At 33.6% G+C, this 11,585-nt stretch overlaps 1 protein-coding gene across 4 annotated transcripts in view; it reads left to right on the forward strand.

Annotated features, from left to right (window-relative positions):
- The window catches only part of NPFR (Neuropeptide F receptor), a 74,802-nt gene extending 63,858 nt beyond the window's left edge, over nucleotides 1-10,944 (forward strand). For all 4 annotated transcript variants that reach the window (XM_066290040.1, XM_066290036.1, XM_066290041.1 and 1 more), the window contains 3 exons: nucleotides 5,812-6,072; nucleotides 6,293-6,532; nucleotides 7,344-10,944. In XM_066290040.1, the coding sequence (XP_066146137.1) occupies nucleotides 5,812-6,072; nucleotides 6,293-6,532; nucleotides 7,344-7,616 (774 nt within the window). In that variant the 3' untranslated portion in view covers nucleotides 7,617-10,944. The remainder of the gene's footprint in view (nucleotides 1-5,811; nucleotides 6,073-6,292; nucleotides 6,533-7,343) is intronic.
- Nucleotides 10,945-11,585: the final 641 nt, after the last annotated feature.

An 11,585-nucleotide genomic window follows, 5' to 3' on the forward strand; every position in this document is an offset into this window, starting at 1 on the left:
TGTATATTTGTTACCCAAATTAAAAATATTGAATATTAACACATTATTCCCACTTCTATTATCCTAACAGTCTTAACGTGCACGCCACGTAGCTTAACTATTTCAATGAGAGACGAAAACGTGATACCCAAGGAATACTAATCGGGTTAACTAAATCTGTTTTGCTAACTTGAAACTCGATTTTAATTGGTGTTGCCGATACCTGACTGACTAAATAGTTTCAATTTGAAACATAGCGTTCAAAGAGTGAACGAGAAAATCATTTGCCATTTTCCCCAACACAATGCTTCCCATTCTGTTGATTTAAATTTACTCCATACTTTAAGTTAAGAGAATAATATTTGTCTCTCTGCGGCTAAATTTCAAGTTTCATTAATCATTATTAGTTTGTAACTGGAATCTTTCTTGTCAACACCGAAGATAAATGTTATGTTTACCGCACGATTATCTGGAGTTTTTAGGAAGTGCGACAGCGCAATTGAAGTATTTATGGGAGTTGTAAATTAAAACAACACGATAAATTATTCAGAGCGATAAGGGAGAGGAGTTTGCTAATAACCACTTGATAAAATGCTTTTATAACCGGATTGTAATGTTGAGTAGAATGGCCCAGGGCCGATTTTTCAATGACCGGTTGAGGGAAGACAGGTGGTTTTAGCGATAAAAGCTTATAAACCAGCTTTTTGTGGAACACGAAATTTTAATTTTTATTTGATTGTTTCAATATCAAGCAGATTATAAGTTATCATAATTTTCTAGCTGTTATGAAATACATTTTTTTGAGATAAATAAAACAGTTTTTCATTCTTTTCAACAATTTTCAGGGTCGTCAAGGCAATATAACCAGCTTGATTACTTCATAACGTAAAAATTTGATTGCATTGCATATTCGAAATATACACTTTTTCAGTGTTTCAAAGAAATGGTAGTGCATAAGACGTTAATTAAATACTTGTACTTATTGGAGGATTTCGAAATTTCATTTCTAATTGTTTTTTTCTTAAATATTTTTGGACAGAGATGTAATAGTTGCGCAAAATTGTAAATTTATAGAAAATAATGTTCAAAGTGTTTCCTAAATGTTAGACAAAAATTGAAGGGCTATTTTCTGAGTAATTTTAAGAAGTTTTTGTTATATGATGGTTGAAGAAAAATACATTGCTCCCCAGATACAAAACCATAAATGATTATTGACATTTTTTTTTCTTTTTTATTAAAATGTTTAAATTAAGTGTAGCGAGATAGCGTAAATTTTGAAAACATCATTATTAAACACGTTGAACGTCATTTAATTTGAATACATTTACAAATTTGTCACTTTTAATCTTTTTTTTGCCATGAATACATATACGAATGCTGAGATAACTAAAATGGATTTCATATATGAACTTGCCGATGGAAATTCGTTACGAGCGAAGCAATTTTACATTGAACGATTTCTGAATCGCAATGTTCCCAATGGGAAAATGTTCGAAAGAACTCATCTAAGCCTTCGTGAAACAGGTACATTAAAAGGAAGTGGAGATGCAGGAAGACAAGTGACTGTGAGAACGGCAGAGTTGGAAAAAAATGTTATAAATACAATAGAGGAAAATTCAAGTACTTCAACTAGAAAAATTGGAATGGCTTTGGATATTAGTAATAAGACTATGTGGAAAGTTTTGAGAAAGAATTCGTTGTGCCCGTATCACACATAACGTGTTCAGATTCTTTTTCCTATAGACTTTTCCTTGAAGATTGTATTTGGTCAATGGTTTTACACACATTGGTGCAAATTCCATAACTGATTATGCTGATTCCTTTTATCGATGAAGCAAATGTCTGGAGAAGTACAATAAGAAATTTTCATAACAATCATGCATGGACAGAAGAAAATCCATACGAAGTACTAGAAGTTCATTTTCGACACCAATTTTCGTTAAACGTTTGGAATTGTGGGTGATTGACTAATTGAACCAATATTTCTATCAGAACGATTTACTAGGCGTAGTTTATCGTAACTTTTTGGAACAATCGCTTCCTGGATTCCTTGAAAATGTACCATTGGTAACCAAAAATGCAATGTGATTTATGCACGATGGAGCATCAGTGCGTTCTAGTGGGATTGCTCGCGAATTTTTTATGGAAAAATATAGAGACCACTGGATTGGTCATGGTGGGCATCATTTATGGCCAGCCCGATCTCCAGACTTGAACCCTCTGGACTATTTACTATGAGGTCATATAAAATCATTAGTTTACACTAATCCAGTGGGAAGCCTGGAATCTTTGAGAAATTGTATAATGGATGGATGCAATTCAATAAAAATAGTCTTGATATTTTTGAAAAAGCTCGGCTGTCAATAAAGAGAAGATTAGAAGTATGTATCCAAGCTCGCGGCAGTCATTTTGAACAATTATTGTAGGTTTTAATAAATTTCATAAAAAATACTTATCACCTTGTATCAAGGGAACAAAGTATTTTTCCTAAAATCGTCAAAAAACAAAAAATTCTTAACATTACTCAGAGAATAGCTTCGTAAATTTTTGCCAATCATTTAGGAAACATACTGTACAATATATATGTATATAAGTCACAGGTGGCTATTTTCAAAATTTCTAGTAATTTAAAATTAATTTTGATAATTCCAAAAATTGTTATTAGACCAATTTTGCTCAAGTCATGTTAATTGTAAATCCCTTTATCTCCAAAACGGTTACTTCTATAGATATTTTCTAAAAGCACTCTTTTTCAATAGAGGTAAATGTACAATAAACCTTTTAACACAAAAATGGCTAACAGCGTAGCTCAAAAATTTAGGGCCAATTAAAATATGATGGAGCTATGTATGTGGCGCCCTCTATCAGTAATAAAAAAAATGAAGACAATATTTGGATTTTGCGTCATAAAAACACTTGAATACTCAATTTTGTCCGATTGTTACATCTCTGTCCGAAAATGAAAAAATAATTAATTAAAAATGAAGTTGCAACACCCTCTAGTTCTTAAACAAAGATGTTGCGGACCTATATTCATAGGACATTTTTGTGATAAAATCATTTAAAGATTAATTCTTTGAAATAAGTGCATGTACTTAATTAACACCCTGTAATTATGAAGAATCGAGAATTTATGTTAACATAAGTGACCGTCTTTAATTTTTTCATCCAGTTTCTAATAAAATTGTTATAATTTATGGGTATTATCGTGAGCCATTCGAGTTTCCAGCTTTCGTACTTCATATTTAATTACCGAAAGTTGTAAAGGAAATTTAAAGTTTTCTTACCTCATCTCGCGTATTTAACAAAAGAGCTTTAAGTAAATCTATTTACTTTGGTTAATTTTATTCAAATCAACTTAGAAGACTTTCATGATTGTTTTCCTTTTCGAGACTACGTATGAATTTCTAATTGGCCAGTTTACGTATTTGCATAAGTCATAGCTGAAGCTGTATAAACTTGGGAACCTTAACACTCTATTTGCTGAATCATCTGATCACATTAATATTGTTTCTTTGCTTGTAAACCAGTAAATTACAGAAAACATATTTATAATTCATGATCGAAAATCAGCAATTACAACTCAGTGTGCTCAATGAAGATTTTACTACTGCTGTTCGCAATAATATTATATAAGCACGTTGTGGACTAGACTTTGCTACAGGGTCTCGCCATTTCTATAGACTGACATAATTATTATAACTTCTAATAAGTTTATGTAGGATCGATAGGTTTTCGATTCTACTAGAATTTAAGATGTTAATGAAATCACAGGTCAGAAATAATCGTAAGTGTCGTTTATTAGTATGTACATGTATTTACAAGTGTGTCAGGCAGAGGTTCGCGGAAGAGGGTCCCAAAAAGCCTCCCTCATCCCCTTTATCCCACGCTCTTATTCGCCTCCTTCAGGACAAGTGCCCAGGGTGGCGAACCATAGGCGTACCATTGATTAGCCATCGCACATCATACCCAACCACTACAGTCAGTAGAAACGACGACCCTTGTCGCTGACACTGCTGGAAGGTACCGTCCGTCGTCTTGGCGCCACACGCTCAATGGTCGTCAAGTGGTTGACGCTCACCATGGGCGTACCGCAAGGGTAGATTGTTCTAAGTCCTCCCCCTAACTCCTTAATCCTAACTTACAACTAATATCTACAACCCTACATTTATGACTAAAAGGCCGTGCAGGTCTCATTCTGCTCGTGGTATCGAAGTAGATTTCGGGAAAGTCGCAGAAAAAGAGCTGGATAGGGTGTTTAAAAATTCTGAGGGTCATGTAGAAAATGTTGGTAATTCTAGAACATATGGGAGGCAAGTAAGGATTACCTGTGACGGGACGACACGATCAACTTGCGCGTAAATTTCATAAAACCTGAACTTTCTTAGCATCTACCATATTTACAATAACGTTATTAGTTCAGCCCACAGTTAATTTTAGAAGTCAAAATCAAAGTGGAACGCATACAAGGCTTTCGTTCAAGAAAAAAAAATCCATAAAGGTTTTAAACTGCTATTTCATCCCTATGATAGATGAAGCTATAATATATGGAAGCGCCCCTAAAATACTGATCCATTAAACAACTGAAAGGTATTGTTAAATAGGCATTCGCTCGATGCCTAGGCATTATCAACATTACATATTTGGCATCTTACCAGAAAATGAAAATTAATTTTTCGATTTTTATTTTGAGACGAAACGATAAGATCACTTTAGGTAGTATCAACGGAAAATAGCCATGGCGATGGAGTCTGTTATAATAGCCATTGTCTAAAGTACTTAGCAGTAAATTGTGGGCCTTGTAATTGACTTGCGAAGTTATGAAAATAAAGCATCTCATTTTAGGGAAGCGAACAACTAAGTTGATGGCACTTGAGCTTGATAAACGCTTTTGTCATTTATCCAGACATCTCAATTAAGAAATTATATGGGGCGTCCCAAAAATTCACTAGCAAATTTTAAGGGGTGGTGAGGGACATCAATATAACTTTTTCCTTTAATAAACACGTGCCCTCTAAAGCGCCGTTCGGCCAGTTGAGCAAATAGAATGTCTTAAGTTACATCAAATAACTCATTTAATACTTGGTTTAGTTGAACACCACGGTCTTTCGACGAACATTTTTCGTTTCAACTATGTTCGTTGTTGGCGAACACAAATATTTCTTTATCACAATTTGATATTCCAAAGATGCGTATTCTGAGCCCATCATATGTATTATTCGTACATTATTATTATTCATTTGGCGTAGTAGCATTCGCTGTGTTAATTTTTAAATAAAAATTTGGAAATGGACGTTAATTTCTCGTTTCGAGAACTTACCGATATACATCGAAAGATTGAAAGAGAAGGTTCTGTAGCCTGGCCTGCGTTTTCTCCCGATCTCGACACCCTGGACTTTTTCTTTTTGGGGTTATCGCAAATCTCTGGTCTACAAAAAGTCTATTCGTAATGAGGAAGATCTCTTAGTAAGGATAATGGCCAGTTGCACGCATCAAGAATCTATTCCCGGAATATTCCATAAGGTCCGCGCGTCAATAAACCGACGGTGCAGTCTTTGAATTCAGGCAAATGGCCAACATTTTGAACAATTTTTGTAAGTCACATTTTATTTATTAATAAAATAACATCTAACACGAGCAAAAAGTGATTATAATAACCAATACCATATTGTCCTTTTTCTGCTTAAGCGGTTCATTCGCGCGCTTGCGCTTATTAACGGAAAAAATTTGTATTGATATCTTCACCACCCTTTAAAGCTTGTCGGTATATTTGTAGGACACTCTGTATTTTTAATTTTTTTTGTCTAAGAAGAACCTTCTGGTTTGTTGCAGGTGATTGTTTATCCAACGAAAGAAAGCCTTCAAATCTTCGGAGCTGCTTTCATCCTACTTCTGATATGGATTGTGGCTGTCATACTAGCAATGCCCTTGTTTATTGCCAGGCACCTGCAGCACCACGATTTACCTGGAATAGGTAGCGACATGTTCAGTCTGGATTTCTGTATAGAGAACTGGCCAATCGAACATGGACGAGCGTATTACTCAATATTCACGTTAATTTTCCAATATACTGTGCCGATAATTATTGTCTCAGTAAGTACTGCACAAACTGAACTCGTAACGTAAAAGCTAAATCGTGTTTCACTGCATAACTTTTTACGATTTACACTACAAATCTCTTGCTTTGTGTTATTTCAGAGCTGTAAAAATGACGTATGCAGCGATCTCCAACTTGTGTACACATCACTCAATAAAGTTAATTAAGGCAAACCTGTGTTTATCAGGGTTTCATGATACTGATGCTTTGTTGCAGGCAGCATACTATAGAATATCGTATAAGTTGCGCTACAGATTCCAGGCAGGTTTCGTGAGCACTGAAGACAACCTTCAGAAGAACAGAAGACAGCTGAGGGGTAGGAGGTTGCAGAGAACCAATTTGCTGCTAGGTTCCATTGCTATTATTTTCTGTATCAGCTGGCTGCCTCTGAATTTGTTTAACCTGATCGCAGACTTGTCACCCGATCCGGATAAATTCATCAGTCAACCGATGATGGTGAGTATTTGCCTGATACGTGAACTTGAATGTTAATTACACCTCATGAAAAATGGCTTTGCGTTATGAAATTGAATCACTAAAAAAGAGATGTCCAAGCAAACGTTGACTTGGGGCTTTACTGAAGAGTTGAAAATAATAATTTAAATACCGTGATCAAAAATCCAATCCTCAATAGCATACAAGCCGAGGGGCTGAATGCAACAAAACGGAAATTTATGGATGTGATTTTAAATCCGTGCAATAAATACGTTTTGTTGCATGATTATAACAGAGCTATTGATATTCAATCAATAGTTCTTTGTTGAAATAATGCTCCCCTTATTGAACCAACCATAAATGAGTTTCCTCTGGAGAAAGCTCGTTCCCACGTAATTCAATAAAAGTATGCATAACACTGCGATTGATGAAACGGTAAGAAAGTGAATTAGATTCGTTCGAGGAGAAAACAGTAAGAAGCAAATCTTGAGCTTCATTTAGATATCATAAAAAATCCCAGCGAACAACATTGAGTGTTTACTGTATGTCTTGGGATCATATGGACCGAACCCTCCTTTACCAATTATCAAAATACCACATTGAATACCGCGGTTTTGAAAGTCACGCGCATGTTATGCTTCGATTTCTATTTATTTTGAATTATGAGATATCTAGGGCACGAAAAGAGTGTTATTACATGAGCTCGCTCTATTCCATTAATATTTTCAATTGCCCGAAGTGATCATTATTGTTTAACATATCTCTACAATGTCCTCAATCTTCCCCTAACTTCTCTTGGCAAACACTTTCTGAATAGCTTCTTCTCTTCCAGGTCTGCTACGCAATTTGCCACATGATGGGGATGTCTTCAGCATGTTCCAACCCTATTCTCTATGGATGTCTCAACGAAAATTTCTGGAAGGAATTTAAAGACATTCTGTGTATCGAAAAAGGTCTGGACGAGGTGGGCCGACCCACCCAGCGATTGTCAGTGCGTAAAAAGTGCGAAAACAACCTTTTGAAGCCGGACCTTATGACCGACGCTACCAATTACCAGCAGTGCAATACTGTCAGCACCGATTTGACTGTTTTAACAAAGTGTTAGCGATTAAAGAAAATCGCAGCTAGGAGTCATCATGCGAGTGCTGTGAATCATATGAATTCGGCTGTTTAAGCGAATGTGTGGGCCATGCAGAGGGGACGAAAGCACGAAGGAAAGTATCGAAAGCGACAGGAGTAGTGTAAATAGTTAAACATTTTTTTTTGGAAAAATATGTGTTTCTATCTAGTGCAGGTAATGAGCTTTAAGATAGTTAAGAATTTAAAAAACCCTGACACTTTTTAAATGTGATTTTGAGGCCCCGATTAAACGGTAAACAGGCGACAAGACTAATTCCCTGGAAAAGCCGCGGCGAATGTACCGACACATATCTTAGATCCAACGGGTTTCTGCAAACACCTTCATCAATCGTCATGCCTGACAATCTGGATCGGGATCTTTATATAAACCTTCTTTTTGGACTAATTCGAGACAGTTGGTTTTCCAGGATTTGGAAATGCTTCACTCAAAACTAAATTTTTGTTTCTATCCACTTATTTTGCTCTTTATTCTCTCGAGGGTTTATAAAACTCTGACGAGAATTATTATGGAAAATGTGTTTCTACACTCGAGAGGAACACTTGCTTGAATCTAGAATTTTTTTTAGAGTCAGAAATGAAATCGCTTGGTTATTATTGTAATTTTTCGCAAAGAACGGAGAGTTCTGGAATCTCGAAAGTTCTGCTGATCGATTTTTTTTTGCAAATAATGCCCGAGGCAGACACTAAAAAAACTGTTCGTGAAATGTCAATAACGTGTACTATTTCATAGGCGGTCCCTGATTTACTGAAGCAACGAAAGAACGATTATTGCCGTAGGGTTAAAGGCTTCTTGAGTTAAGCTTCGCTAGACAAAATGGACTTTGTAAGCAAAAGCATGTCTAAAAGTCTAGTATAATAATAGTGATTATACGAGAAAGGAGTTATAGAAATTGAAGTGTTTGACATACGACAGATTAAGAAACTTTATTATTATCTGGGATCTATATTTACTACTAAACTTAAGATAAACTTCTTGAGAATAGAAGAAATTCCTATTCAAAATGATTAAACTGCTGATAACTTTCCTAAGAGCTTTTATTTCTAATTTAGCGAGAACTTTATCTCCCTCGCAAACTTTTCGATATCCCAATAACTTGACTTCTATCTTTGATCTCAGTTCCATTATGTGCAGGGATTTTCAATAATTATTATAATATTTAAACAAAACAAATTGTGTTTAAAACGCCGTTTTTGCAAAATCAATAGCGGATAGCCGTTTGCATTAAAAAAGTCTCACAATTGCTATATTTAGTTTATTGCTATATTTCATTCTTTAGATGCAGACTAATGGAATAAAAAATTCCACATTTTTTAAAATACTCTGTGATTGTCAGAGAAACAAAAATCTGTTAAGTAACCAAATTTGTTTACCCAGTATGGCATTGAGAATATTTTTCCCAAGATGAGCGTTCGTCAAAAGTTCTAAAAGATTTTGTAATTCATGAAAATCCACCAATATATTGCTGATATACGAACTCCGAAAAATGACCAAAAAATGTGCCGTTTCGACTACTTTTGTAAGTAGTTTATATAAAACTAATGTCATCTAAAGTCCTCTAAAATATTGAAAATCCAGGAAATAAGGTATTTTTAATATTTAAATTTGTTCTAGTATGTCAATATATCTTAAATCTCCATCATTTGGTAATAAACATCTGTTATTTTAGTAGCTTAACATCCATTCTGGAACCTGATAAAAATTGATAAAAATCAACATTTTGCATATGTGAGCAACAATTGTTTCCGGTTTAGATAATTGTTAACATTATGTTTATAGTAGGGCCCTTTATGTAACATTTGGAGTTAAAATCAAAATCGTAATTTTTGAATATTGCCGTTTTGAGCACTGTGATGTGCAAATGCAGGGTGCTCCAAGTTCGCACGAATATCTGGGTATCTTCTAAGCAATAACAAATATACAATCGGTTAAATTAAGGTTATTATGCCGAATTTAATGCTCATTTGGAGCCAGCTTTAAGTTTTGAAAAGTTACGAATATTTGAAATGAAATGCAAAAAAAGGAAATATTTACGTATATACATATATATATATATATATAGATTCCCCTTTTAAATCTCAATGGACGGGTTTTTCCTTAAACTAAACGTTCCATAGAATCAAAAGTTACTTAGGGTAGTTCGTTTTGAAAAAAAACGCCCTGTATATATGTCTATGAGAATTATCGACAGCTGATTGCATTATCATTTTAACCGTATCGTACATCATACATGTAAGCTCAAGAAAATGCATTTTATTTTACTCCACAGGGACAAGGCTTCAATGAGCCCATGATATCCTTGGTTCTCCTTGGGGGTACAGTTATTATAGTATAAGGTCGCTAAATGTAAATAACAGCAGAAAACATGTAAATTCGTACCATTTTGCACATAAGTACCTTATTTATTAGATAATAATTTAAAATGTCAATATTATAGCGAAATGTTAAAATGAGATTTTTATAACGATTAAGGAATAATATCTATTTTGTAATTTTTATATCTATTGGATAACGTAAACTATTGGATTAAATTGTTATCCAAATAGGGAAGTTTTTAGAGAAATGGTAACCAGTAAGAGTTAATGTTTCTGATGGTGATTGTTAGATATTTGTGAGAAAGATTATGTTATTGTCAGTTCTTCAAAATTATTATTCTCGAATTTCTGCTTCAATTTTTTCCTCTCTTAATAAGATTTATTATCATAACTTTAAATAATAATTTTGAAAATAAAATCCTATCTGACCCGTTTTCCGAACTCAATACAATGCATTAAATAATCAATGATTAGATTTGAGATACTTAACTAGAAATGATTAGTATTGGGATTAAACAGACATCAGTTTAATCAGGATAGTTCAGGTTTCACTTGTAAGATCTTAATTTATTTCCGAAAATAACTAAAGTAGATACATCATACAGGTACAGAAATTTTCCGGAGTGCATCAATACAGTTAGCTGTTTGAAAATTGAAAACACGTGTTTTGAAACGTACGGGCTAATATGCGGAAATGCTTTTTTTGTGGTCATCATGTATATATATTTATGTATTTAAATGTTCCATGCTCATCTTAAAACATTTCGAATAAAACGTTCATATAATAACTATTACATTTCCTATTTATATTTTAAAATTTTATTGTTCTTCCCTGAGGAAAATATTATATAATGATTGATGATATAATGATTTTCTAAACATAACGCCCGTTAGTTTGTAAATTATTAAACTATTTTGAGTATTAGTTAATATATTGCTAGGGAATGTAAAAACATACAAGATGTATTTATCTTCTTATAATGTATTTATTACTGGTATTTTATAATAAAAATAATATAAAACACAGCTTTTTGCATTTATTGAACAACTAAAAGTCCACCACAATATCATCTTTTTGTTGATATTTATTGAAGAGAGGTAGGTACGATTTAATTGAATAAAACACGTAAGAGTAATAAAACATAAAAGTTTGAATAAAACTTAATACAAATAAACGATTTTTTCTATTAGAGAAGTGTCAAGGCTTCCGCTTAATTTATCATAAATTGTGAAATCTAATAAAATGTTTTAAAAACGGAAAATTTTTAGTGAGCCACAAAATCACTTTTGAGATATACAGGGTGCCCCTGAAGTAGTTGCACAATGCTTAGCCAAAAATTCCTTAATCAAAAATAAGGCGTTCCAGCTAAACTTGGCTATATAATGTATATCCAATATTGCTTCGTTTTACCGATACAGTCTGCTAAAGTTTTCAAATTAATATAGTTTTTTCAAAATAATTGCTAAATACTTTTATCGATTTTCACCAATTTTGAAAAAAAAAGATAATTACTACATAAACTGGCATATTTTGGCACAAGCAGGATTTTTCAATGCATGGAATTTAAAATAACGCATGCTTCGTAAATTAACGTTTCTATTTTTGTTATCCCCCGTATGA

The sequence above is a fragment of the Euwallacea fornicatus genome, chromosome 14 (assembly GCF_040115645.1).
Source record: "Euwallacea fornicatus isolate EFF26 chromosome 14, ASM4011564v1, whole genome shotgun sequence".
NCBI lineage: Eukaryota > Metazoa > Arthropoda > Insecta > Coleoptera > Curculionidae > Euwallacea > Euwallacea fornicatus.